The sequence below is a fragment of the Oncorhynchus masou genome, chromosome 1 (genome assembly GCF_036934945.1).
Source record: "Oncorhynchus masou masou isolate Uvic2021 chromosome 1, UVic_Omas_1.1, whole genome shotgun sequence".
NCBI classification, from domain to species: domain Eukaryota; kingdom Metazoa; phylum Chordata; class Actinopteri; order Salmoniformes; family Salmonidae; genus Oncorhynchus; species Oncorhynchus masou.
This window is the reverse complement of record NC_088212.1, coordinates 75,236,692-75,264,630: the sequence shown is the minus strand read 5'-3', so window position 1 is coordinate 75,264,630 and position 27,939 is coordinate 75,236,692. Positions and strand designations below refer to the sequence as shown.

Here is a 27,939-nt window from a genome sequence, read left to right as displayed (position 1 = left end):
TCATGTTTTTTTATGCTAATGTCATTCTAATACCCAGCTGTATGCAGCAGTAGTAGTAAGGCATGCGCAGTGTGTAAAAAGACAACGGTGAAGATTCAAAGTTTTTGTTCGGTAAGTCCACTGTTATTTACCATTTACGCAATTTGCATTTAGAAATTAACGCAAATGCTGATGTTTTACAGATCTTACATTTCATTTTAGTCTGTCGCGTGCGAACTATATCTGCAACGGGGTCATTGTAACAATGGGAGAGCATGGATATGGAGCGGAGCGTGGCGTGGTAGCTAGCTAACGTTAGCAGGCTAGCTAACAACAATAGTAAGATTGCTATTTGGCGCTCTCAGCGGGCGAACGTTTGAATTTAAAGGGAAGGAAATTATATAAAGTATTGTGCGTGTTAAATCTTACAACAATTTAATTTGAAATTATAAAACAAGCCAGTGTCGCTCAATTCACTTTGTCGCATTTGTTTTTTATGACTTCGTCCGCTTTTTGTTTCTTCAGTGAAAGGAGTTCTCCTTCCCCGCTTTTTGTTTCGGATTCCCCAAGTAACTGAAGATCACTTTCCCGACGGGAACATATCAGTTTTAAACACGGTTAATCAAGGGCATTATGAAAAGCATAGTTAATGTATTTACCAGCGACACACTGTTCAAATTTGTCGAGTATTTGTAGTAGCCAAGTTAGCTAGCGATGGCGTCATTACTAGCGGGGGTTGCCAGATGCTGCCATTCTATTTTGTTGGATTGCTTGCAAGTAACAATGATAGTTTTGGCAATATACCGTTGGTGTATTGTAATCTACTTAATGGAATAGCTAGCTTGCAATGGTTGGCTAGATTTAGTTGTGTGAGTCTGTGCTTAAAAACCATTCGAACAATTTCATCTTTTGGTTCCTGTCCCGCGGGCTTTGTTTAAAAATAGTCTCCTCCAGTCAGGAAACAAAAAAGCGAGATGGGAGTCGCAGCCTATAACGTTAATTGTGTATGCATAATAACGGGGACGTCTAGCAGATCTATCACCGGTGGCAAACTGAATGTCATTAATTTGTATAGTAGCATGCAAGATTGATAAAAGGTGTATCTAAATGCGTAAAGTTTATTTATTTATTTGCTCCGCATTGCTTTTTTGTGTAGTTAAAATAGGTCAATCGTCAATAAATATGAGGAAGCTTGTCTCAGCGTGAAGTTATATAATGGATCGCTGAAATTGTAGAATAAGACTTCTAAATGGGAAATAACACAATGTTTTGACCAATGTGGTGACCCGCCCCTTTCCCCCAGGGGAAAGCATTACAGCAGTAACGTTACAGTGCTATTACTATTCTGCATGGCATCCTTTGGTAATCTATTTGTTCTTTCTCGGTAGGTTTCTTTCTCCCATTGATCATCATGTTTGGTTTCCACAAGTCGAAAATATATCGCAGCCATGAAGGATGTTGCATTTGCAAAACCAAGTCCTCCAGTTCACGCTTTACTGACAGCAGCAGATACGAAGAAACCTTCAGGCTATGTTTTGGGTAAGCTTTAAGTGTTAATATCATGATAACATTGCATTCATCAAATACTTCCTTTTCAGGGAGTATTAAACACTACACACTTTTATTTCTGTATTGTGTTCATGTTAATGCTGAGTTTGCACCAGTTTTTGTCCCAGTGATTGTATGCCATAAAAGGTCAAACAAGTGACGGCCAACAGATTGAATTGGGAAGATATTATTAACTATTCTAGGATGGCTTACCTTGTTTTTGTTGCTGTCTGAAGAAACAGCGATGCTAACTTTGCTGTGCTTCATATATAACTTAATGTTATGTAACGATGTTTACTGATTTGCTTGAGGTGTATTGTTTATTGTGCTTTTGTTTTCATTTCCTTGATTATTTATCAAGGTTGTCAGAGGATCGTGTGGGAGACATCTGCAACGCTTGTGTGCTGTTAGTAAAAAGATGGAAAAAACTGCCAAAGGGCTCTAAGAAGAACTGGAACCATGTATGCACCATCTTTTTATTTTAGTTCAATGAGGATTCACTGAATTTTTATGTAATTGATGCTGTGTTGAAGTTGAGCGATTGACATGTATTATATTACATTAGGTTGTGGATGCAAGAGCTGGGCCTGGCTTCAAGCTAACCAAACCCAAGAAGATGAAGAACAGTGATGGGAAGAAGAAAAACAAACTGAAGAGGCTTCACAAATTCAAAAGACAAAGTACGTCTCTTGTTAAATCAACAAAATTATAAAATATATATACTCCAACATTTTTAGACTACTGAGTTTTACTGCATAAGTCTTTGTTTCACTTTAGTCATTAGGCCCTACTTGGAGGATCCCGGTAGACATGCAGATGTTGCCTCTAAGTCATGTATCATGAGAGAATGCCACCAAAATGGTTCTGTTTGTCCTTTCAGACTCTGATGCCCACAGCACGACCTCCAGCATGTCTCCATCCCAGTCCCCCAGCTACGAGTCAGATGACGGCTCAGACATTGAGTCCAAACAGAGGCGCCCCACTCCTTCTGTCTTCTCCTTCCTGGACCGTTCTTACTGGAAAAGGTATGTCAATGAAGTATGTGAAATTGAAGTCTGTCTGAAAAATCTACGTTTATAATTTAGTGCTGTAGTTTTATCTGGGACAATTCTGCAGAAATGTAGTTTTTAGGACAATTGAATGGATACTTCATCCTCTTCCCTGTAGGCAAAAGGTGTGCTGTGGGATTGTCTACAAAGGGCGCTTTGGTGAGGTGATGATTGACCCACGTCTCTTCAAGCCCTGCTGCAGCTCCAAGAAGCAGGAGACGCTGGTTCCCATGCAGGACACACACCTTCCCCTTCCCGCCATTCACCCCCCGCCTCTCCTGCTACCAAAGGCCCTGAAAGAGGACTGGTGATGGCTCTTGAGCATCCCCTTGGGGTGTCAATGGCACCCGACAAGTTGTCTCCAGTGGCAGACTACCCCCAAAACCATTCCCTATTAGTTCACTGTGTATTTAGACGGCTAAATGATTTTCCTATTTTTGCTTTGATATGTGTTTTTGTTTTTTATACATTAATTTTCTTATCTTTTTTTAAGAAAACTAAAAAGAACCAAAAAAAAATGTTTTTATAAAGACATTAGTTGTACTATTTATAGGATGGGGAGGCAGAATTATATTTGGCCTTGAAGGGCACACTATCCAGGTCTGATTAATTTGGTTTACAACATTTAAAGCTTATTTTCTGTGTTACAGTTACCAGCGTTTGTGTATATATTATGTTCCTTTTGCCAGCATCGTCTTTTTAAAGAAACATTTTACAGCTGCCTAATTGGCGGTGAAGTGTTCATGTGCTGATATGCAAGACTCCACCAGCTAGTTTTCTAAAAACAAAACAAAAACAGCTTATTTGCATTGATGGAATGAACATTTTCCATTGTTTTCTTATACTTATGTTCCCCTGACACTCAAGCAGAATCATTTGATTTATAGCAGCTTAATATATAAAGGGTTATGGGCTATGAGAGTATTGGGGGGGGGGGGGTCTTCAGTGAGTTTATACATTATAAATGGCCTTTTAAATGTATACATGCATGTGTTGTCTCACTCTCCCACACATGCATGGTTTGGCAAGAGCTGAGTAGTATTGTACATTGTTAAATTTGGAAACACTCCGTACCGTGAGCTTATCCATTGCTTTTCCAGCAATTTCATGCAAGTGAATCAAGATAGATTGAGTTCGACCAAGCATGCAGAACTCATCTTTGTCTTGGAATGAAAACCAGCAATTATTTATTTGTAGTTTGTAGTCTTCCATGAGCTGAAAATGCACATTTTATAACCATATTTTGAAGTGTTTTTGTATATACACTTGTGAGTGTTGGCTATGAGAACTATTTTAAATTACAGGATTGACAACTCATATTTTTGAATCACTAAATGTGTACAGGTGTGAAAATATTTAGATTGGGGCTTTCTTTTATGGCATCACTTGTAACTTATTCATTGGCCAATAACTGGCTAGCCTAATCCCCAAGTTTGTCGCAACATTTCAGGGGGTTGTGTTTGGTAAGGCACAATGCATTAAAGCTTTAGCAACCAATTATGAAATTTAGCAGTGTGGTGTTGGACAACTTCCGGCAGTAACACAGTTTGTGCCTGCTGAATACCACCCATTTCTTTGTCCTATGAGTTGAAGGCTAAAGCAATACTTACCCTATTAATGTTCTGTGTTTGTTGGCATCTTGATATTCTGTTATTGAACGTGTATTTTATAATTTTTGTTTTGTTCATCGACAGAAAGCAAATCAAAGCTGAGACTATGCAGACATTTTGAATGTGAGAAATTACCTAAATGTTAAAGGAGCAACGTTTGTAAGTCCATCTCTGCCTCGTAGCAAATTGATTTTTCAGCTTTTCATTTTTTTACAGTGATATTTCATACTTATAATGCGGCTTTGCCTCAAGGGACAACATACGTTTATGGTTAGTGGTCGAGTCAAACCATTAAAATGTGTACCTCTGTTAAATAATGAATTATTATCAGTTGTCAGACATGCAGACAGGTAGCCTGAGTGCCAGTCTGTCTGTTCTGTCATGCCAACTTCTTGTTACTCTTTGTCATGCCAAACATTGTATGGCTTGACAATGATATCAATGGCGTTTGCAAGAGCACAAACAGATCTGGCACCTGGCTAGTTGACAGGGTATCCTGTTGTGCAAAGTTATTTATTTGCTGTAACTGAACTTCATCACAGTAGAATGGTTTGTGTCAATATACTGTATAACCTTTGTTTATCAAAACAGTTACTTTTGTGTGGCAGGTTAGTTGAGTGTTAAAAATCTTTCTGTGATTCTTAAATAATGTCATTAAAAGGAGAGCTGCTGCTTACTTTTATAAAGATGGAAATTCTAAACGTTTTTTGTATATAGGGAAATGCCTATTTTATTGCCGTTTGCGTGGTACGTTTGATCATATGAGGTGTGCCTTATAAGAATGAACGTTCCTTTTACATTATGAAATTCAACCTGTAATGTAATTTAATATGTATTTATTTCAAATCCATTTGGAAAACTGATTCTGTTAATTGAACCGTTAGGACCTTCAAGTCATTTTCATTTTGTGCACTTTCGATTTTATGTTTTTGTCTATATTGTTATTCTGTATCTCAACAACTACGTTAGTTCTGTCTTGTAATAAAACATAAATCCTTTTTGGGTCTGCGTGATCTCATTTCAACCGCTAGATGGTACTCAAACCTTAACACTCGTTTAGTCATCGTAGAGATTGGAGAGAGGGTTGGTTTAAATTAAAGCAATGAATAATGCTTTTTATGAGTTGCACTTGACCTACTTTTTTTCACTAGTTCAGTATAATAGCTCACAAGTAAACTATTTTAATTTCGTCGCCAGTACTCTTAGGAAGTGGCATATCAGAAATGCCAACCCACCTTGTGAAAGTACGGCAAGCGCCTCACGGGAGCAGTGCGCAGAATCAATGATCACAGGTAGGCTTACGAGGCACAGAATGTTGCCCAAACCTCTCATTTTCATTCGGATAATTGAAAATTGAGCGGCTAAGGGGCTCAATATTCGATTTTGCCTCTGATGTTGAACACAAAAACGCCTAAAGTAGCTCGTATGAAGGCTTCTTCAATATAAAGCCGCATTCACGTCAGGCGAAAGGTACCAGAATCAAATAATAGGAAGCTCCAGGCAAATAATTTACTTTCATTTTAACTCAGAGGTCCCGAGAGTCCGACATGACATGACGCAGCATAAATCCACGTTCCAATGTCAATTGCCTATTCAATGTCTCATTAATCTCTTCTCGGAAAAAAATCCGACTTGCATAAACCATGTTCGGAAATGTAAGATTTGCCAACTCGTTGTATAAGGATGAACCCGAGTTTCGCACTTAGGAAGTATCAGTATGAACCAATAGTAAATTCTAAGCAAATAACTTACATTCATTTTAACTCGGAGGTTCCGAGTTCCAACAAGCACGTGAACGCGTCATACTCGTTGTAGATAGATGATACCCTAGTTTCCCACATGAGAAGTATCTCATTATCAACCTATAGTAAGCTCTACGCAAGTAACTTACATTGATTTTAACTCGGAGGTCCCGGAGTTTCCGAAATTATTTGAACGCTGTAAAGGTCTAGATCTTATGTGAAATTATATTCACTTGGATAAAGAGGAGCGCGATTCAACGCAGCTTTGCGTGTGCTCCTATTTCAACAAAAACGAGTTTTAAACAACAGACGGATTTCAAAGGATGACACTTTGATCGCCAACAAAGACTCTAGACAAGTCTGGAGCAGTCAAGTGTGAAATACAATGGGATAATTTATGGCCACCATTATTTCTAGGATTGGGCATTCAGAGATGCCCGCCTCATACAACAGGAGGATGAAAAAGAACATAGAACAGGGCACGGTGCAGATTTGCGGAGTTACATTTATTTTACAAAGTCAGGCTTTTAAGGAATATTTCGGGAACCACTCTTTTCGTCCAGCCAGAAGAGAGACACATTTCCTAGGCCTACTTAAAATACGTTAGGCTATAATTGTATGGTTATAAAATCAGTTACACAGCCTTATCTAATATTCTCAATTGCTTCTGTTTTCAGTACTCTCTCTCTCTCTCTCTCTCTCTCTCTCTCTCTCTCTAAATTCAAGTAAAGGGCTGTATTGGCATAGGAAACATTTTTACATTGCCAAAACAAGGGTAATAGATAATAAACACAAGCGAAATAAACAATCAGAACTCAATAGTAAGCATTACACTCATAAAGTTTAAAAATAATAGAGACACTATCTCTCTCTCACTCACTCAGACACACGCACGCACACACACACACACACACACACACACACACACGTAAACTCTTTTCTCTTTCCAAATCCACTCGTGAAGCCGACTGACAGGCTAGAATGAAAATGAGGCGGACACTTGGTCAAGACTTCAGTGCAAACGCGTCCTTTTAAGGACACCTCCAAAACTCGGATCATATCACCATGGGAGCTATTTGTAGTGCAAGGAACTTTTGTTTGTTTTTGCTCTTGTTAAATACTCGCCAAATCGCCGCTCTTCTAGAGAATCCAGGTGCGTTGTATGAGTTTCAAAGGCTGTTTTTATGTACTTTTATAAGAGTGTTTGCGCTCATGTTGTTGTTGTTTTCAAATTATGTATAGTTTCCAACTACTTGGCAGACTTTATTTTGTTTTACAATATTATAGTTTGCCCACTCAGTTTTGGCTTCAATTGTAAAAATTGGAACTTGATGAATCTCTTTTGTCTGTTTGCTTTTTTTAACGAAGTCCTACATTTTAACCAACCTACTCACTTGTTTTCAGATAAAATGAATAACAAATGTACCAATGATAAGGAATGGGTCCTGACTTGTATTTTTTCTTAATTTTAGTAGTGGATAAGGTTCAATCGGTTCAATGTTTTGTTAACTTTAGTACTCAGAACCTGGCGAATTAGACTTTTACCTATTTAACTGAAATTATTCAGTGTTGAATTGAATATTGGGGATTTAATGAGGACCACATTCATCTCATAATCTTAATGTACATGACTAAAATACAGATAACGAAATGTTGTTTCTGGTAACATTTTATGCCATAATGTGGATTTCAAATCCAGATGCATGCGCAGAAGGAAGTGATGGATGTCACATTGATGCTATTTGTCAAAATACCCAAGCCTCTTACAAGTGCTCGTGTAAAGTAGGCTTTAAAGGCGACGGTAAACACTGTGAAGGTAATTATCTCCTCTGTAATTCCTTGTTCCTTTCCTTTTGTATTGGGATCATATGAGACACATTTGAATTCTTTGGACCAATAGTTCCTTGGATTTCAAGACAAGTTTCAATGACATTTTGATTATATATCATATACCTTGGCATAATGCATGACTTTTTATTTAAATGATGTGGCCCATTGTTTGAAAGGACTCTTTTCCATTAAATGCTCAAATGGCAAACCTTCATCAATCTCGACTTGACTCCCTTTTAGACATCGATGATTGCGATATCGAGTACAATGGTGGCTGTGTACATGAATGTAACAACATACCAGGCAATTATCGTTGCACTTGCCATGATGGATTCAATTTAGCGCACGATGGACATAATTGTCTTGGTAAGATACATTTCAGACTACAAGGTAAACAACATTTGATGTATTGAGTGTTTGACAATCATTTCGCAGATATAACTTTAGGCCTATACGGTGAATTAAGGTGGCATTAAAAGTGTATAATTTCAAATGGGAATTCGTTTCTATTCTGCTAAGACCATTGAACAATGTGTGACAGCCAGGTAAATAGAGATTTGTTGTAATATTTCTTTAGTTTTCATGAAGACAGCCTAGGAATTCATGAACATTCATCCAGTTATTTCATTGTTCTGAGAAGTCGTGTCCTGGCTCTGCCTGCAGATGTGGACGAGTGTGTCTTCAACAATGGAGGGTGCCAGTATACATGTGTCAACACCATGGGGAGTTATGAGTGCAGCTGCAAAGAGGGTTTCTTCCTCAGTGACAACCAGCACACATGTATCCACCGCTCTGTGGGTGAGTACCCCTGAATACCTGCCCTGTGATGGCTTCCAACTCTCCTTCCCACCTTCAAATGTGTGAATGTACAGTATGTCTCTCTGTGTCTGTGTGTGTGTGCGTGTGTGTGCATGCATGTCTGTTGGGTCTCAGTCCATGCATGTTTCTGTATGTTTGTGTCTCAGTCTATGTGTATGTGTGCGTCCTTATGTGTGTGTGTGTGTGTGCATCCCTATGTGTGTGTGTATGTGTGTTTGTGTTAAGGTAGGCTACTAAGCTGTGTCAGGGGCACAGCAGAGAATTATGGAGCTAATTCTCGAATGTTCACATACAAGAGTGTGATTGACAGCACAATGATGGATGACAGCTGTTAAATCGGTCCCCTCTCTGTGGCATTATCTAGAGCAGTCGGGCTCCAAAGGGCCCATGCTGTGGGAAAAGGAGCCCCGTGTCCCAGAGAACAAAACAAGTTAATAACTGCAACACTTGGGCTTTTGTGGCCTGTGTCTTACATTAGAATAAAGCTCTCACAAGTATTGTTGTTTTATTCTCACTAAATTCAATGAAGAGATCCAAAGGTTCTTCACTACATTGGGTTTCCCTTGGAAAAGTTACTAATCCTACCAGCACATCCACTCAGCTGTTGCAGCATAAGAATAAAGGAGCTGCTCTCTACAGTGACCTGGGAAAAGGCCAATGATGGTATTAGGATAGAAGATAATAGTGTGATTCTGACTCCCATACACACTGAGTGTACAGAACATTATGGATATCTGCTCTTTCCATGACATACCATGAAATAGATTGACCAGGTGAATCCAGGTGAAAGCTATTATCCCTTATTGACGTCACTTGTTAAATCCACTTCAATCAGTGTAGATGAAGGGGAGGAGACAGGTTAAAGAAGGATTTTTAAGCCTTTAGACAATTGAGACATGTATTGTGTGTATGTGGGGGGGGGGGTTGCAACTTAACATTAGGTAGGTGTCCTTAATGTTTTGTAAACTCAGTGTATAAAGTATATGAATATGTAGATTGACCACGGTAAAATCTGATTAAATAAAGTACTTATCTGGGTGTCCACTCAAAGTGTTGGTTGTTAGCTTAGTTTCTGCCTTCAGGGAACATCTCTCTCCCTCTGCCAGTGGGCTTTACTCTTTGTCCTTTCCCAGCCACTTGGTTTTCTTTCCCCTCTCTTTTTGACATGGCTTGAAAAAGCTAGGCCAGCCCAGTCCATTTGGAGTTGCACATTTGAGGGGTGCACTGCACATGCATGTCAGCTGAATGCATCATCCCTCTCTAGGAAGTGTTATTGTTGGGCCATGCCCCAAAGGGTTGTGTCAGATTTCTAGTCAGGGTGCTTCAATAATCTATCATCAGACATCATTGGTGTTGTGCAGTGTCAGTTGTTTTGCCTCTGTATTTCATTACCATGTACTATGTGTAACAACATGTGAATACATTGTTGTGAGTAGTGTAATTACAGTGTTATTACACAGGTATAGGAGAAACCAAATGTAAAGTGTATCCTCTCTTTCCCAGAGGGCCTTAGCTGTATGAATAAGGAGCATGGCTGTGCTCACATCTGCAAGGAGACACCCAAGGGAGGAGTGGCCTGCGAATGCCGCCCAGGATTCGAGCTGGCCAAGAACCAAAGAGGCTGCATCTGTATGTGTGAAGTTTTGTGATTGATCGTTTAGCCAGCTCAACCAAGAGTTTTGTTTAGATAACACATGAGTTGAACTTTGGAATTGACCCAAGTTTTGTGTTATTGGCCTAGTGACCTGCAACCATGGTAACGGGGGCTGCCAGCACACCTGCGAGGACATGGAGCAGGGGCCCATCTGCAGGTGTCATGTGAGGTACACCCTGCACCCTGACGGCAGGTCCTGTGTAGGTAAGAGCAGATCAACCACATCCAGGCCTACTTACATGCTACTATGGACCCTCACTTTCTCACCGCCCGATTCCTCCCCTGTAAGCATCTCTACATATAGCAAACCAGATTACCTAGTCAATAATGGTGAAATGGACTGGATCCTTCTAGATATTTCCATCTGTACACTTCTTCATTCTCCTCCTTTTTGTTACTCTCACCCACTGAAACTCACCTGTTTAAAGGATCACATCTTGAGCCTGTGAATGAAATGGCAATCCTTTTGAGGAGCTTGCCATCTCTCCTGACAGCGAGTGCGTATTTCTTCCATTTGCACATGGTGGACATGATAAGCATCAGCCGTCAGATAGGAAGGAGACGTACAGTAGGCCTGTGGGTAGTATCTGTTTCTCCCGCGGCGCTACTGTGTGTGTGGGGTCCAGGATTATCACTGAGTTGTCTCCAGCTCCATCTCACAGTTCCATCTCCTGTCTAATCTGCCACACGCATAGACAGCCTAACTGCATGTCTCAGGTGGAAACATGCTTCTGGTTCCAGAGAGGAACACAGAAAAACATCCAGGGGAGGTAGACTACACTTACAGACCACCAAGGTGTGCACTGGGCAATTCAGCTACTGTGCATCAGCAGACAGAACAGAACAGGAGGCAACTTGGTGCAAACCATTTTCTTAAATGTTGACCTGTGTTTATTTTAGTTATACTAAAATACCGTGTATGTATCTACGTGTATTCTGTTGGTTAGGTTACTGACTGTTACTCACGTCACCCATTGTCTGTATTACAGAGCGGGACGAGACAACTACTGAGAGCTCTGATCACAACGCCACGTCCTTCACTGAGGTGGACAAACGTGTCAAACGCAGACTGCTCATGGGTAATAATTGTATAATTGCACAAATTCCACTATTATTCCCCATTGATACCTTTACAACACTAAAATAACAAAACCAAACAGACTCAGCTACTGACTGAGAGAATTCTGTCAGTTGGACTATTTGAATGACTTTAGTTGCCATGGGTTATGCTGCCAGGAATCAGCCAGAGGTGTTTTTCAGAGGGGAGAAGAGCAAGGCCCAGTAAACCAAGGCATTCCACAGGCTTTAGAGCAAACTGTGAAATGACTATGGACCCTCACTTTCTCACCGCCCGATTCCTCCCCTGAAAAATATGCTTTTGTGACAGTGTGGTACATTTCACGTTTTCCTTCCGTTTAGGATGGGGATAACGTTAGGTTGCCCAATGTATAACACTGTCAGTCATGGTGTGCTGTGTCAATGTTCACACCTAGTAAAACAATGTATTGACTGTATGTACTGTATGTGACTGGGTTGCTAGCTCAATGTCTATGACTACTGCTGTTGTTTACTCAATGTCTGTTGGTAGGGTAAAAAAACAGACTTTGGCAATAGCTCTGTAATGACAGTACAGGATGTATAGGCATTTTTATAACACTTCATTCAGTATAGTACACAGCAGCAGCATGTTGACATTGAATCTATTCACGCTGGCCTTTCAGAGAACTGTGCGGTAAATAACGGGGGGTGTGACTCCACGTGTAAGGACACATCCACGGGGGTACGCTGCAGCTGCCCTGTGGGCTTCACTCTGCAGCCTGACGGGAAGACGTGCAAAGGTCAGACCAGCCGTCCACCAAGAACCTCAACTCCATCTCTATGTCTGAGTTACAAATGGCACTCTATTTCCTATTTAGTGCACTACTTTGGACCTGGACCCATAGGGCTCTGGTCAAAAGTAATACACTTTATAGGGAATAGGTGCCATTTTGGTGGCAGGCCATCTTCATCTCCATCTCTTATTATTCAGTTCAATGTACTTTTATTTAACAAGCTTCACATCTCCCCTCCATAGGTATTTGGACAGTGAAGCTAACATTCTTCATCTGGCTCATTTGGCTCTATACTCCAGCAAATGTTTCGTATGAGGCTACACTACAGAATGTCAGGTTTATGTATCAAATGTCCTCCAAGTGAAGAATTTAAAAGTATTTGGACGAATTCACTTATAGTGTATAAAAGTAGTCAAAAGTTTATTATTTGGTCCCATATTCCTTGCACGCAATGACTACATCAAGCTTGTGACTTTACAAACTCTTTGGATGCGTTTGCAGTTTGTTTTGGTTGAGTTTTGTGTTATATTTTGCCTAACAGGAACTGAATGGTTGAATGATGACTGGAGTAATTTTCTTTCTAAGTGAGTAGATAATATGTTTCTGAATACTAAATTAATCCTGTTAATGCCAGGATTAAGAAAAATTATGAAAGAATGATGAATAATGATGACTGAGACTGTTCTTTCTGCCTCTGTAATCATTATTCACGAATCATCCATAATCGTGGTAGCATCCATGTAGAATGTAGAAGTTCAGAAACATCTTCTATTCTTACTTATAATAAAAGTGACTCCAAAATGTCAGAAGACATTATTCACCATTCAGTTCCTATTGGGCAAAACATAACCCAAAACACAACCAAAACAAACTGCAAAACTTGATGTAGTCATTGCGTGCAAGGAATATGGGACCAAATGCTAACCTTTTGACAACTTTAATACACTAAAAGTGATATACTTATGACTTCTTTAAATGGGGGGACTAGATACATAAAGTTCTTTCATTTCTAAATGGTTAAACAGATGTGTATCGAAATACCCTCAAATAAAAGCTGACATAATGTACCGTCTCCTAAGTATAGAGACACATTTTTAAAAATGTCTTCTCTGACCAAATATATATGGAGGGGAGTGTATGTTTGTCTGAATAATAACAGTTTTATAATTTGCCTCTCACAGACATTAATGAGTGTGAGCTGCATAACGGCGGTTGCGACCACTTCTGCAGGAACACCATCGGCAGCTTTGAGTGTAACTGCTGGAAGGGCTTCAAGCTGCTTACTGACGAGCGCTCCTGTCAGGGTAGGTCTCTTCTCTTCACTCTCCTGTCAGGGTAGGCCTCTTCTCTTCACTCTCCTGTCAGGGAAGGTCTCTTCTCTTCACTCTCCAGTCAGGGTAGGTCTCTTCTCTTCACTCTCCTGTCAGGGAAGGTCTCTTCTCTTCACTCTCCTGTCAGGGAAGGTCTCTTCTCTTCACTCTCCAGTCAGGGTAGGTCTCTTCTCTTCACTCTCCTGTCAGGGTAGGTCTCTTCTCTTCACTCTCCTGTCAGGGTAGGCCTCTTCTCTTCACTCTCCTGTCAGGGAAGGTCTCTTCTCTTCACTCTCCTGTTAGGGAAGGTCTCTTCTCTTCCCTCTCCAGTCAGGGTAGGTCTCTTCTCTTCACTCTCCTGTCAGGGAAGGTCTCTTCTCTTCACTCTCCTGTCAGGGAAGGCCTCTTCTCTTCACTCTCCTGTCAGGGTAGGCCTTTTCTCTTCACTCTCCTGTCAGGGTAGGCTTCTTCTCTTCTCTTCACTCTCCTGTCAGGGTAGGCCTCTTCTCTTCACTCTCCTGTCAGGGTAGGCCTCTTCTCTTCACTCTCCTGTCAGGGTAGGCCTCTTCTCTTCACTCTCCAGTCAGGGTAGGCCTCTTCTCTTCACTCTCTTGTCAGGGTAGGCCTCTTCTCTTCACTCTCCTGTCAGGGTAGGTCTCTTCTCTTCACTCTCCTGCCTGTCTGCCCTATATCTGGGGAAGGGGCTGGGACAGCACAGTATACTGAGCTGTTGTTCTGTGTAGGTGCTGCTGGAAGATAAGACAATGAGAGTAGGAGGCTGAACGGTTTGCCAGTATTGACTTGAAGGATTCCTCTGAAGATCCTTAACGTGCTAGTTTAAAGCTTAACGTTTAGTACAAACTGATTTCATCCCTCTGATACAACTCATCATTAAGATACTGCTGTCTCTAAAATTAACTATCAAAAGACAATGCCACAATTCATCACGTAGTGATACCATGCTGTACCATTTAAAACCCCAATTTCTACTACCTTAAATTGAAAAAGAATATCCCTCTGCTTTTAATGACAGATATAGACGAGTGTTATTTCGAAAGGACATGTGGTCACACGTGTGTGAACTCCCCTGGTGGTTTTGAGTGTGTTTGCAACAAAGGGTACACCCTGTATGGACTGGCCCACTGTGGAGGTAAGACTATAAAACTAATGCTTATGGGGTATTATACTTATGGTATGGGGAAAGGGCTTTGATACCATTCTGAATAGTTCATGTTTGGGTTTTCTATAAACTAATGTGTTTAGGGTATTATGCTTATGGGGAAAGGGCTTTGGTACCATCTATACCATTTCACACCATTCTGAATAGTTCATTGTGGTGTTTTTAGTCGTTTTTGCTGAAAAAATAATGGATGCTTTGTGAATGAGGTGAGATGAGAGATGCTGCGAATAACATATGGATGTTTTCCCTGCTTTCTTCTCAGACATAAATGAGTGCAGTGTGAACAACGGAGGTTGTGAGCAGGGTTGTGAGAACACCATGGGTGGGTTTGAGTGCCAGTGCCACCATGGTTATAAGCTACACTGGAACAAAAAGGATTGTATCGGTAAGACAGTGCCCCTTCAGGCCTGGGGGGCTCTAGATGGTTTGGGGTGTGTTGTGATAAAAGTTTTTGGTCAACTGCTTTTGACATAAAATCATACATATGTACCACATGTATGTTTTGAAACTTTTGGGGACTAAAAACAGGAGATACTTTGAGTTATTTTCTTTTCTTTCTCTTTACTGCTCTGTTTTTCTCTCTGGCCTTTGGTTTAAAACCTGGGACAAAAGTAGAATAAAGGCAATTGCTGCTGTTCCCATTTTCTTCTTCTCCTTGGATAGATTTCACTCTTTTCCCACAACTTCTCACAACTTTTACCCTCCTCCGTCTGTCTTTCTACCACGGCCAAAGTCTGCACTTTACCTGTGAGTTTGTTATGGTTTCCATCTAGAGGCAGAGGGTTTCCCAGCAACAAAGCCCCCCTCTAAACCGACCTTAAACTGCAGCAGGCAGGAGGGAGGTGATCGCTGCTACCTGACCTGCCAGTCCCAGGTCCACATCACCAGTGGTGAGTTATCAGTTACTACTACTACTATTGGTCTGCATCCCAAATGGCACCCTATTCCCTTTATATTACACAACTTTTGTCCAGGGCCCACATGGCTCTGGTCAAGGGTAGTGCCCTATACAGGAAATAGGGTACCATTTGGGACACAAATTGAGATACTACTACTATCAGTCTGCAGAGCAGCGCTGTCTCATGTTCCAGCACCCATCTGTTTGCTTTTGGCAACCAGGCCTTTTGTGGCTCTGCCTATTGTCTTTGGTGGCCTGTCTCATGCCCCTGTGTGCGTTTACAGGGACGGAGGATTCTTATACAGTGACCTGTGGAATGTCTCTGCCCTGCTTGGCTGGAGCACAAAGGAATGGAAGTGGCTCGTATTGCTTGGGCAAGTACACACCATCACAGGTCTGCATCAGCCTCTGTCACTCCAGCCTGACCTAAACAACCAGAAACACAACGTATAAAAACAAAACAACGTCATACCAAATCAAGTCTTCAGTATTCGCATTTTCATTTATAGACATATGGAAGTCAAGGGATTTTTCCTTTTTATCAAAGGTTAACAATGTGCTATTATTTCCTTTGTACCGTAGGACCAGAAATGTCAAGTATCCTGCGAATTAAGACCACAGCCACTTTTAAGTCTGGCACAGGAAAGTGCAACTTGAAACGTAGTCAAGAGAGACTGAAGGAGAGCCTGAACGCAGCTCACTCAGGTACAGAGGCTTCTAACAAGTCCAACAGCTCCTCATTCATTAAAACAATGCAGATTAACCTGGCACTGCCTACATATCATGCAACAAACTTGATAACAGGAACCAAACCCCGAGGCTGCTTAGATTGTAGTAAACTGGGAGTGAGCTAAATATGAAACAAATACGTGGGGGGAAGTAGTGCGGTCTGAAATGTTTTGAATGTCTCAGCACTGCACATTGGATGGCATTGACAGGGGAAAACGGAATTAGCCATAGCATGCCTTTCACTTGGCCCCTACCCAGCTATCAATCGACCCGACTTCCGATTGTTGGATAAAATATTTTCTACAATGAGTTCCGGCATGGGGTTCAAATAAAAAGGGAACTTTTCCCATTCGCCTCTGGTTAACCCCCCTGTCCAAAGGCAACAAAAAGGGCAGGAGGAAAAGAGTGCATGTTTAACAGGATACACAGAGAAGTCACTGCTTTTTAAAGAATGATTAGAAACATCAGCACTTGAACAGTGCTAGAGGCATCACTACAGACCCTGGTTTGATCCTGGACTGTATCACAACCAGCCGTGATCGGGAGTCCAATAGGGCGGTGCACAATTGGCCCAGCGTTGTCTGGGTTAGGGGAGGGTTTGGCCGGTGTAGGCCGTCATTGTAAAATAAGAATTTGTTCTTAACTAACTTGCCTAGTTAAATAAAGGTTAAATAAAAAATAAAACCACACAAAGGATATAATCTCCTTAGATTTAAGTGTTGTGACATTGCAAATACGTTTTATCCTCACTTTACCTGCTACAGTTAACCAGTTATACACCATATAGTTATGTGTGTGTGTTTGTCTCCATGCATGCATGTGTGTGTGTGTTTGTCTCCGTGCATGCATGTGTGTGTGTTTTTGTCTCCGTACATGCATGTGTGTTTGTCTCCGTGCATGCATGTGTTTGTGCGTGTCCATGTCCTGTGTGGCTGGTCGTGTCCACAGACAGCAGGTCCCCCTTCACGGAGAACGTCCAGTTCAGCTATGTGCGCTTGCGCTGCAGCTCGTCTGGCCCCCGGATGCGGAGCCGCCACGGCAGGAAGGCGGGTTACGAGGAGGAGGGCTCTTCCATCACGGCTGAGTTTGAGTTGGATGTGAACCTAGAGGAGGTAACAGGTTGGTCTCTCTGCCCTGCTGTGACACCAGTCCTCTGGCTGACACTCTGCTTCCTGTTTCTCTCTCTGCTCTTGCTTTTCGTCACTTAACAAGCCAAACATGTTAAAGTATCTCCTGTTTTGACGTGGTGTTTTGAGGTGGTGGGATCTTTGGGGAATGTGTAGGTTTGGAGGTTTCTCTTGTATTCTGAGGGAGCAAGTGGTTGATCAAATGTTCTGGTGTCTGTGTGTTGGAATGGATATGTACACAAGTGTGTGTGTCTGTCTATTTTAGTACCGGTATGTGTGTGTGGTTTTGTTTGCGTGTGTATTGTGGTCTCATTGCGTTGCAAGGACAGTTTTGGTATCTGGTGTTTCTCTCAGCAGAGAGCTGTGACCTGGGCTGTGTGCGCCGGCGCTCAGAGAAGAGGCTGAGGAAGACTATCCGTACCCTGAGGAAGTCCATCCACCGGGAGCAGTTCCACCTCCACTTCGCTGGCTCTAACTACGAGCTGGCCAAGAGGCTGGCCCGGCCGGTGGACCTGCCGGAACACTGTTGGAAAGGGCAGGTACTGGTGGACAGGAAGTGTGGTGAGTGAGCATCTTGAATGTTCTGAGTATCATAAGATTTAGGTATAAATGTATGTATAAAATGAATATCATCTTGAGTGTTCTGAGTATCATAAGATTTAGGTATAAATGTATGTATAAAATGAGTAGCATCTTGAGTGTTCTGAGTATCATAAGATTTAGGTATAAATGTATGTATAAAATGAGTAGCATCTTGAGCATCTACCTGTATCTGTTTCTGCCTGTATCTGAGCCACCCCTGGAGTCAAGTCCTGGCTCCCACACAGAGCAGCTCATAGTCATAGCCATGCCAGCAATATATATATTTAGACAGGTTTGTTTATTGATTGGATTTGGAGCAGGTGTCGGCCAGATTACTGCCATATTTGGGTGCCGACATGCTGTAATGAGCTAGTATGGGGAGTGCTTGCTCGGCTCGCACGGAGAAAAGAGAGCCCGTTGTTGACTGGCTCGCAGAGCTAGGAGATCTTCCAGCATGTCCGTGGGATGAAGTGCAACAGAAGGAGTGATGGCAGCCGCTGGCTTTTGCTGTTGATTCCGCTGGTCCTATTTAGTTTTACAGCCAAAATGGAGGAAAAGTCTATTAGCTTTAATGACACCCTGTCAACATCAGCAGTGGAAAGGAGGTTGGCATGTGTTTTCTCTGTCGGAGGGGAGGGGAGCAGAGAGCTGCGTGGCCCCAGTTCAGGGCCTCACAGTAAGCATAGTAAGCCCACTGCCTGTGGCTGCATTCTGCCTGTCTGTCTCAGTGTGGTCAGTAGAAGAGAGTCAGTTTTCTGTCCACCGTTAACTCTGTAATGATTGGTCGTCTACCTCTAGAGCCCCTGTCTGAATCTGATCCAAGCCACCATATTTAAGGGGTCTGAAGACTATTGTAGACCGACCTCTCAAAGTTGTTCTGTCTTGATCCAGAGCTCTCCTCTCTTTCCCCCGTCCTTATTGAGGTTGAGTGGGTGAGGATGGAGGGGGTTGAGTGGGTGAGGGTGGAGGGGGTTGAGTGTGTGAGGGTGGAGGGGTTTGAGTGGGGGAAGGATGGTGTTTGATCCATTCTGGTTCATAGAGCTTTTTAGGAATAAAGACTGCTCATAGCTGGTTAAATGTATTGATTTTCACACAAGACGGAAATAGTCTAACAGTTTTACAAACCAAGCATCCCTTAATCCAAGGTATCCCCAGCAAAGTGAACTCTCGCTGGTATCCGTTTCTTTCTACCTCCAAATAACAGGAGACTAACATTTTGTGCTGGATTCAAATGACCCTGAGCTGTTGATTTTGCTTTGTAGCTTTGTTGCTTGTTGTTTTTGTGTTTCATATGACTTACCTCATAAGTAAATCTTAAGTCATAAAACAAAAAATAACTCAGAAGAGTAAAGTTACCAGAGTGTAGGATTCCCACACTGCAGTTAGTTTCAGATGATCATTAAGCAGACCGGTGGACAGGCAGGGGTGTAGACATGTCATTTGGAAGTGGGGCTGAAAGGGAGCCGTAACCCCCAGCTCTATAAAGGAGCAACATTTTTCCCTCCACCCCTGGCTTAGCTCACTAAGTGCAGTTTAACCCTTTCAGTTTGCCCACTCCATTGTAAATCCCATTGGGGCTTGTTCTCACTGCTTCAGTTGGGAGAGAAATCCTCCAAACAGCATGGCCTCAGTCTCACTAGTACTGAGAGAGAGCAATGCCTTCTTATTCCTCACTCATAAAATATCTAGCGCTCTTTCTCTCTAACCAAATTGTGAACGTTATGAATCTCATGATATTGTACCCTGCAGTATTCCAATAAACCAACTGGTGAAATATCTCCTATGTTTAATCAGAGTTTTTTTTTCATTCTAAACTCAGCAAAAAAAAAAATGTCCTCTCACTGTCTACTGTGTTTATTTTCAGCAAACTTAACATGTGGAAATATTTGTATGAACATAACAAGATTCAACAACTGAGACATAAACTGAACAAGTTCCACAGACATGTGACTAACAGAAATGGAATAATGTGTCCCTGAACAAAGGGGGTGTCAAAATCAAAAGTAACAGTCAGTATCTGGTGTGGCCACCAGCTGCATTAAGTACTGCAGTGCATCTCCTCCTCATGGACTGCACCAGATTTGCCAGTTCTTGCTGTGAGATGTTACCCCACTCTTCTACCAAGGCACCTGCAAGTTCCCAGACATTTCTGGGGGAATGGCCCTAGCCCTCACCCTCCGATCCAACAGGTCCCAGACGTGCTCTTAGGGATAGAGATCCGGGTTCTTCGCTGGCCATGACAGAACACTGATATTCCTGTCTTGCAGGAAATCACGCACAGATCGAGCAGTATGGCTGGTGGCATTGTGATGCTGGAGGGTCATGTCAGGATGAGCCTGCAGGAAGGGTACCACATGAGGGAGGAGGTTGTCTTCCCTGTTACGCACAGCATTGAGATTGCCTGCAATGACAATAAGCTCAGTCCGATGATGCTGTGACACACCACCCCAGACCATGATGGATCCTCCACCTCCAAATCGATCCCGCTCCAGAGTACAGGCCTCGGTGTAACGCTCATTCCTTCGACGATAAACGCGAAGCCGACCATCACCCCTGGTGAGACAAAACCGCGACTCGTCAGTGAATAGCACTTTTTCCCAGTCCTGTCTGGTCCAGTGACGGTGGGTTTGTGCCCATAGGCGACGTTGTTGCCGGTGATGTCTGGTGAGGACCTGCCTTACAACAGGCCTACAAGCCCTCAGTCCAGCCTCTCCCAGCCTATTGCAGACAGTCTGAGCACTGATGGAGGGATTGTGCGTACCTGGTGTAACTCGGGCAGTTGTTGTTGCCTTCCTGTACCTGTCCCGCAGGTGTGATGTTCGGCTGTACCGATCCTGTGCAGGTGTTGTTACACGTGGTCTGCCATTGCGAGGATGATCAGCTTTCCGTCCTGTCTCCCTTGGCGCTGTCTTAGGTGTCTCACAGTACGGACATTGCAGTTAATTGCCCTGGTCACATCTGCAGTCCTCATGCCTCCTTGCAGCATGCCTAAGGCATGTTCACGCAGATGAGCAGGGACCCTGGCCATCTTTCTTTTGGTGTTTTTCAGAGTCAGTAGAAAGGCATCTTTAGTGTCTTAATGACTGTTCCACAGGTGCATGTTCATTAATTGTTTATGGTTCATTGAACAAGCATGGGAAACCGTGTTTAAACTCTTTACAATGAACATCTGTGAAGTTATTTGGATTGTTACGAATTATCTTTGAAAGACAGGGTCCTGAAAAAGGGACGTTTCTTTTTTTGCTGAGTTTAAATCATTCATGACTGATCAACAACAACATTTGCATTTCCGTATGCCTCAACCCAGTATAAGAATCAGCTGTATGTTGGACTTTAGTTTCAGACCACTTAATGGGGCAGAACGACTGTATTACTATGAAAAAAAAATAATAGCCAACAGCAAAACTTGCCAGTGTGTAGTGTCTGAAACCCTGTGTACGAGTATTCTCCTGATCTCTGTTACATAAAATAGTGCATGTTCATTTTAACATTGGAGATGATTAGGAAGTGCTGTTGATTCAAGCTGGGAGTTTGAGTGCTATATCCCCCCTCAGTGCTATATCCCCCCTCAGTCAGGGCCACTCTGCATGACCCCAGTCACTAAACTGCTGCAGAGAATTGACTTCAGCAACACCATGGGAATTAATTAGCATCAGCTGTTTGGGCCTCTGCTTGATAGGCGCAAGAAGTGATTGGGGCAGGCAGAATGGGTGGATTCAGAACTCTGACCCCTTTTATTGGGTTCAGCTCCTTACCATTGTGATACCATAGTGTTTGCCTATGTCATCAAATACTTGAATAGAGGTGAAAGGTCTTTTAAACCTCTTTGGGGCCATCAATTCGAGGACTCTATAGAATTGCCTCTGCATTTGAAAGGCTTCAAGTTTTTTTTTTCTCTCTCTCTCTCTCTCACTCTTCTCTTCTCTCGATCTCTCCATCAAATAAAAGCTGGTGGAGACAATGCGACGGTGGCTCCTCATGGTCATTCAGGATAAACAATAGGCAGAAAAAATTAACTGCTCTTGAGAGAATTACATTTTCTTTCTCAAAGAAAATCAAGTTGCTGAGGCACATATAATGGATGTGCATTAAAGGCTTTGTGTGTTCCTCATTAACTCATTATGTCTGGTTCTCTCCTGAAAAGCCCTTCTTACTTAGATTTCCCTGAAGGATATTTTTTTATGAAAATGCAAAATGATTTCACTTCACTGCTCTCTGTTCGGAGAGATGATTAGATGTAATTTCCCCCTTTAAGAAGTTCTTGACATCACCAGACACACAATAATTCAAACATAAATTAGAGACGTTGTTCTACAAAGTAAAACATGAAAAGGGGAAAATGAAAGCTGATGGTGTGTATCCCTGTAATCAGGCTTTGCACGCTCTGTGAGATAGCAGACAAACACTCATTTTGACTGGCTCTGTGTGTGTTTTGGTAGAGGTGAGGGTGCTTAGGATGGTATGTAGAGTTCTTTCCCCAATGCACACCGGTGTTATGTGAAGTGTAAGAACCTGTTTGATGTGGGACACAAAAGCATCTGGAGAGCAGCTCAGCGCTCTTATGTCTTTATTTGTGCATAGCTGCAGCAGGTCGATTTGCAATGCCTTTTTAGCAGCTTAACACTGGGCCTCTTGTGGTGGGCTTGAATGCCAGTGTGTGTGTGTGTGCATGTGTGCGTGTGTGTGTGTGTGTTTGTGTAGCATCCCTATTATCTAGCCAATCTGCCTCATTCTTCTACCTTTTGCTAGTGAGCTGCACTGTTGGAACGTACTATGACAGGGATCAGGGAAGGTGTGTTCTGTGTCCAGCTGGAATGTACCAAGATGAAGAGGGCAAGAATTCTTGCGAGGTCTGCCCAGGGCCAGAGGTGAGAGGAAGTCCCAGGTCGGTTGGGGCGCGGAATATCTCTGAGTGTGGAGGTAAGGCTCAAGAGTTGAGGATATGAGTAATCATGTATCTCCTAACTATGTACAAGACATGAGACATGAGTCACCTTGGACACTTACTTAATCAACCATAATAATCATAAAGATAACTGCAGCAAAATACACTGAGCTCCTTCAAAGACCTTGGCATAGTTTTCCCTCATGGTTGGATCTTTAAAAAAGTGATCTTAAAACTAGTCTCCCAGTCAGAATCACATCCTGTTATGAGTATATATGAAATACACAGGAAGGAGTGATACCCTGATCAAAATCTCCCCACAGGCAGATGTTCTGCTTTGTATAAAGTCGTGTAAGCCTCGGAACTTTCAAGCCCTGTTTGAATTAAACTGCCACACCCGGCCCCTGCCCACTCCTGAATAAAGAGAAGAAGGGGCCACCATGTTTTCACCCCTCCAAACACTGTTATCACAGCCTATTTGTGGCTAAGCCACAGATCCCATCTCCTGCTTTCCCCACCAATAGACTAAACAAAAAAGAGCTATGGGGAGAGACTGTTTGTTAAAGTCAGTCAGGAGATATGAGAGAGGCTGTTCCATGGTAGATAATGTCCTTGCGTTACATCACTCCACGGACATCTGCTCTCCTGGCCTTAGTCTTATTGTGGAAGAGTGCTCGTCTTTAAGTCGCTCTGGATAAGAATATCTGTCTGCTAAATGACCACATGTACGATGGGAATGAGTAAAACAAGTTTCCCTCTGACCAGTCCTCTGTTGTTGTTTTCCCAGGTCAATGTCCCCCTGGTCAGTTCTCCCATGATGGCTTCATCCCTTGCCTGCCCTGTCCCCTGGGTACCTACCAGCCAGAGGTGGGCCGCACTTCCTGTTTCCACTGTGGAGGAAACCTGGTCACCAAACACAATGGTGCCGTGTCCTTCCAGGAGTGTGAGACCAAAGGTGAGGGGTCAGCTTATCCATCCCATGTAGTTATGCCTATAAATTCTGGATGTGAGTCCCAAATGCCACCCTATTCCCTACACAATGTATAACTTTGACCAGAGTCCTATGGACCCTGGTCAAAAGTAGTGCACTATATAGGGAATAGGGTGGCATTTGAAAGACACTCTGGATTTTTAAGGGAACTCTCCTGCAGTTTCTGTTTTAGGAAATATACTACATTGGTTTATGTTGGTGTATGTTGGTGTTTGAGAGGTGCTAAACCGTGGTACACTCCATTCTGCTCCCTTAGTCCAGTGTTCACCAGGACATTACTACAACACCAGCACACACCGCTGTATCCGTTGTCCCATGGGGACGTATCAGATGGAGTTTGGTCAGAATTACTGCATCTCCTGCCCAGGAAATACCACCACCGACTTTGACGGCTCCACCAACATCATGCAGTGCAAAAGTATGTATGTTCACACAAGAGTTGTCTGTGTATGCGTACGTTTGTGCGTGCATATGTATGTATTTGTGTGTTCATGGCTTCACACTTTAGATGTACTTAATGACTACACATAGAGTAAACTAAAACTACATGCAGGTTTCTCTACTGTGCTCAAATAAATATTGTTCCTGTCCTACTTGGGGATGCTACTGTAGATAATTAGCGTCGCAGCACCAATGCAGCATAAACTATTTGACACTATCTTGTCACCTCACAGACAGACACTGTGGTGGAGAGATGGGAGATTTCACTGGCTACATCGAGTCTCCCAACTACCCAGGGAACTACCCAGCCAACATCGAGTGCACCTGGACCATCAACCCACCGCCCAAGCGCAGAATCCTCATCGTGGTCCCAGAGATCTTCCTCCCCATCGAGGATGAGTGTGGAGACTACCTCGTCATGAGAAAGAGCTGTGAGTGTTTTTTTTTCTGTGTGTGCGTGCATGCATGAGTCTGTCTGTCTGTGTGTGTCGTGTTGGAGGTTAGAGCTTGTTAGGTGACTGGGTGTTATCATGGTGCTACAGTATTAATGTGATTTCCCTGCAGGTGACCAGATGTTGGTGATGAATGTCTTTAGCATTATAAGATGGTGGCAGTGTTGGTAGGAGGTTCTGCATAATAGGATAGCACCTCTCAGAGATCATGGGGGTTTCTATGGGCTTCTAATAGACCATTAGATCTGGCCACCTTCAGAGTAATGAATGGGGCTAGTGTTTGATTTGTCATAATGTGACCATATCCTCAATTCACAGCTCTCTCCAACTCTGTGACGACCTATGAGACCTGCCAGACCTATGAACGGCCTATTGCCTTCACCTCCCGCTCCAAGAGGCTGTGGATACAGTTTAAATCGAATGAAGGGAACAGTGGGAAGGGCTTCCAAGTCCCTTATGTGACCTATGATGGTAAGAGACATCCTTAATGGTGGAAATATTGACATTCAAATTACACATGCTTAAAAACAATGGATCAAGTGTCTGTGAAATATTATTTAATTTGGAATTTTAAGTCTGGATAGGTCTACATAATACCACAAATTTGTCACCTACTTCCAATTGCACAAATAATATAGAAATATTCTCTTGGGTATGTTTATATATGATATATGTTTCAGAGGACTACCAGGAACTCATTGAAGATATAGTCAGAGATGGAAGATTATATGCCTCTGAAAATCACCAAGAAATTCTCAAGGTAAAGATTTCATGTATTTTCTGTGGAAAAAGCTTTTGTACTACCCTCTTGTGGACACAATAAGAAATTCAGGATGCAAACTTCACTTGAGCACCAACGTAAAAATGTCAGATGATTGTTGGCTCTGTCTGAGATTGAACTCCAATCTGTACTAATTTTTGGTTTACATTTTCTTCTCAGGACAAGAAGCTTATGAAGGCACTGTTTGATGTATTGGCCCACCCACAGAACTTCTTCAACTACACAGCACAGGAGTCAAGAGAAATGTTCCCCAAATCCTTCATCCGATTTCTACGTTCTAAAGTCTTGAGATTCCTTCGCCCTTAAGAAGGCACTATCATCAAGTTGCTTTGTGGATATCTCGGATATTCCCGAGAAAAGAGTCCTTTACTTCTCCTGTCTGTACAGAGACTGACTGAGTCTAGAGTTCACTAAGAGAGATGGCCTCAGACACTTTCCTCAAATGGACTTCAATTGGACCTTCTGGGAATAGGTGGGTAGTGGACTGTCATGGTGCAGACAAGTGGCAGCTCCCGCTATCACATCTGGTCTACATTCTAGAGCTAAGTTTTTTGTACTTCAATACCACACCTATCTCTGATACTTCCATACACTCCTGTGTGTGAGCATTGCAACATTTAGACAGACTTTGTCTTTTCCTTTTGATTTTAAACTTTCAGTCTCAGGAATGAAGCTTGAAGTGGTAAGCTGATTTGATTGTTAGTATTTAAATACATGAAAGCTTTGATTTGCATACGGGGGTAACAACAACATCTTGAAAATAATTATGGTAAATGGAACTTTCACCAATAGCATAGAAAGCGGATGAGAAAAGACTCTTGATTATGTATAACAAGTTAACTGAGGTTTATACTAAATGTCGACCACATAGATAGTGCATACTTATAACATACATTATTAAAGTCATGTTTCACATTTAGATCAGAATTGTTGACAGAAATATGCCTGAATATGAGAAAAGAATATAGCACAAATGTGACCTGATGGTGGGATCTTTAAAGAATTGTGATACCACAAAATAAATGATCCTTATGAATGTATTGTATATTGTGTAAAAAGTATTAGATGAAAATGTTAACGTATTGTAGTTAACTGCATTCCTGACACGTGTGCAGTATCGACACATCCCTTCACAACCTGTATTTTAGCTGTCCTGAAAACATAGTTGTACTTTAAAAATGACTGGACAATGAATACTCCATGCCACTGGGCTTTGAGTGAACAACAGATGCTCATGGATCAAGACGAGCTCTTCACTATGATCATTCAAACAGCTACCAAAGACTACTTTTCACTACTCATAGAAGCGAGATTATTGAGTGGTGTGACTAGAAATGTAGAACAATATGAGGGGGATCAGGTGAGATTATACATTCCAGATATGGAATGAGAGGTTTGTGAAATAGAATTGCTCTATTCATTTATGACTTAGCAAATAAATGTATGTCTATATTTTTATGTTTGTACATATAATATGTTGTAAATAAAGCGAATAAACATAATATTGTGCTTTTGCTTTACTTCTTTTACTTTCTGATATGCTATTTTCAATATAAGCAACAATGTCCAAATCCAAATAATACATTATGTCGTTTTTTATATAGGCTCTATAACATAAGTTATTGTGTTACATTAGTTATACTTGTTTTTGCTCTTGAATTAAACAAAAAATTGCCTGCCACACTGTCACCTACTGTAATTACTTAAAATTCACATTGATTATATTTTCAGCACTGTATCAGAGGCATTGGGAAATCAGAGACAGTAAGAAAACAGAAGTGTTAATGCTATCAGGCGTCCTTGGGATGACCCTACCCTAAATTTACCATAGTCTTGCGTTGCCATACCTCCAAAATCACGTCGTTGTCACAGGAAGCCTGGTTCGCGACGAGGCTACCCTAACCCGAACCAAAGATTTGCATAACTAAACCAATGCCACAGCCTGTCGTTTCCAATCGGAACAAATAAGTAATAGTGGGGAGAACAAGCAAGGAGTTGGGCATAGCCAAGCACGAGTTAGGGAGATCCTATTGGCCTCTGCATATTTCCGTTAGGGAACGTGCGTGTGCAATAACTCAATTCGACTTTGCACTCTTAAACGCGGTTTCTTACAACTTTGGCAATGGGTAAAGTCTGCATAACATATTTTTAGTTTGGGAACAGAAATCCATATTTTCCCACTGCCGGCCAGAGGGCTTCCATATTTTGGTAGTGAGTGGAAACGCCAAGCGGATGCTTCACGTTTATACATCCGGTCAAATCTGACCTATATTTAACTAGACAAGTCAGTAAAGAACAAATTCTTATTTTCAATGACGGCCTAGGAACAGTGGGTTAACTGCCTTGCATTTTTCGGCGTTTATCCCAAATCACACGAAGAACCATGGCGGAGTTAGAGCCTACAAAAAGACGCCATTACATGTATCTTTATAAAGTTAACATTTTAAAAGGTCAGCTCGGATATTCGATCTTGCTATCTTTCGGTTGCTAGTCCAGCACT

At 42.1% G+C, this 27,939-nt stretch overlaps 2 protein-coding genes across 7 annotated transcripts; both read left to right on the top strand.

The window, feature by feature from the left end:
• The first annotated feature begins 13 nt into the window (after window positions 1–13).
• On the top strand, window positions 14–5,184 carry LOC135550645 (SIN3-HDAC complex-associated factor-like). Of its 2 annotated transcripts, none has more exons than XM_064981650.1 (6): window positions 14–111; window positions 1,368–1,518; window positions 1,889–1,988; window positions 2,093–2,207; window positions 2,408–2,552; window positions 2,695–5,184. In XM_064981650.1, exons 2-6 carry the CDS (start codon window positions 1,391–1,393, stop codon window positions 2,885–2,887), a joined length of 681 nt encoding a protein of 226 aa, XP_064837722.1. In that variant the 5' UTR covers window positions 14–111; window positions 1,368–1,390; the 3' UTR covers window positions 2,888–5,184. The 2 variants fall into 2 exon arrangements, with proteins under 2 accessions (XP_064837722.1, XP_064837732.1); XM_064981660.1 differs by lacking the exon at window positions 14–111 and adding an exon at window positions 154–318.
• A 1,737-nt stretch (window positions 5,185–6,921) lies between these two features.
• Window positions 6,922–26,948, top strand: scube2 (signal peptide, CUB domain, EGF-like 2). Of its 5 annotated transcripts, XM_064981636.1 has the most exons (23): window positions 6,922–7,081; window positions 7,628–7,744; window positions 7,999–8,124; window positions 8,422–8,556; window positions 10,081–10,206; window positions 10,319–10,435; window positions 11,221–11,310; window positions 11,953–12,069; window positions 13,245–13,367; window positions 14,407–14,523; window positions 14,816–14,938; window positions 15,327–15,443; window positions 15,736–15,829; window positions 16,050–16,156; window positions 17,129–17,299; window positions 17,665–17,868; window positions 22,639–22,809; window positions 23,562–23,729; window positions 24,022–24,183; window positions 24,440–24,637; window positions 24,977–25,129; window positions 25,339–25,418; window positions 25,599–26,948. In XM_064981636.1, the coding sequence occupies exons 1-23, from the start codon at window positions 6,994–6,996 to the stop codon at window positions 25,743–25,745; spliced, it is 3,051 nt and encodes a 1,016-aa protein (XP_064837708.1). In that variant the 5' UTR covers window positions 6,922–6,993; the 3' UTR covers window positions 25,746–26,948. The 5 variants fall into 5 exon arrangements, with proteins under 5 accessions (XP_064837708.1, XP_064837685.1, XP_064837676.1 ...); XM_064981613.1 differs by lacking the exons at window positions 15,327–15,443; window positions 15,736–15,829; window positions 16,050–16,156; window positions 17,129–17,299 and having other exon boundaries at window positions 6,923–7,081; window positions 7,999–8,148; XM_064981604.1 differs by lacking the exons at window positions 15,327–15,443; window positions 15,736–15,829; window positions 16,050–16,156; window positions 17,129–17,299 and having other exon boundaries at window positions 6,923–7,081; window positions 7,999–8,148; window positions 17,662–17,868.
• Window positions 26,949–27,939: the final 991 nt, after the last annotated feature.

What these genes read in the sequence shown, in the direction of transcription:
- LOC135550645 (XM_064981650.1), top strand. Translation starts at nt 1,391, where the DNA reads ATGTTTGGTTTCCACAAGTCGAAAATATATCGCAGCCATGAAGGATGT. An exon ending in CTAAGAAGAACTGGAACCAT is followed by an intron (nt 1,989 to 2,092) that starts GTATGCACCATC and finishes ATATTACATTAG; the next exon opens with GTTGTGGATGCAAGAGCTGG. An exon ending in TCACAAATTCAAAAGACAAA is followed by an intron (nt 2,208 to 2,407) that starts GTACGTCTCTTG and finishes TTGTCCTTTCAG; the next exon opens with ACTCTGATGCCCACAGCACG.
- scube2 (XM_064981636.1), top strand. Translation starts at nt 6,994, where the DNA reads ATGGGAGCTATTTGTAGTGCAAGGAACTTTTGTTTGTTTTTGCTCTTG. An exon ending in CGCTCTTCTAGAGAATCCAG is followed by an intron (nt 7,082 to 7,627) that starts GTGCGTTGTATG and finishes TTTCAAATCCAG; the next exon opens with ATGCATGCGCAGAAGGAAGT. An exon ending in GAACCAAAGAGGCTGCATCT is followed by an intron (nt 10,207 to 10,318) that starts GTATGTGTGAAG and finishes TTATTGGCCTAG; the next exon opens with TGACCTGCAACCATGGTAAC.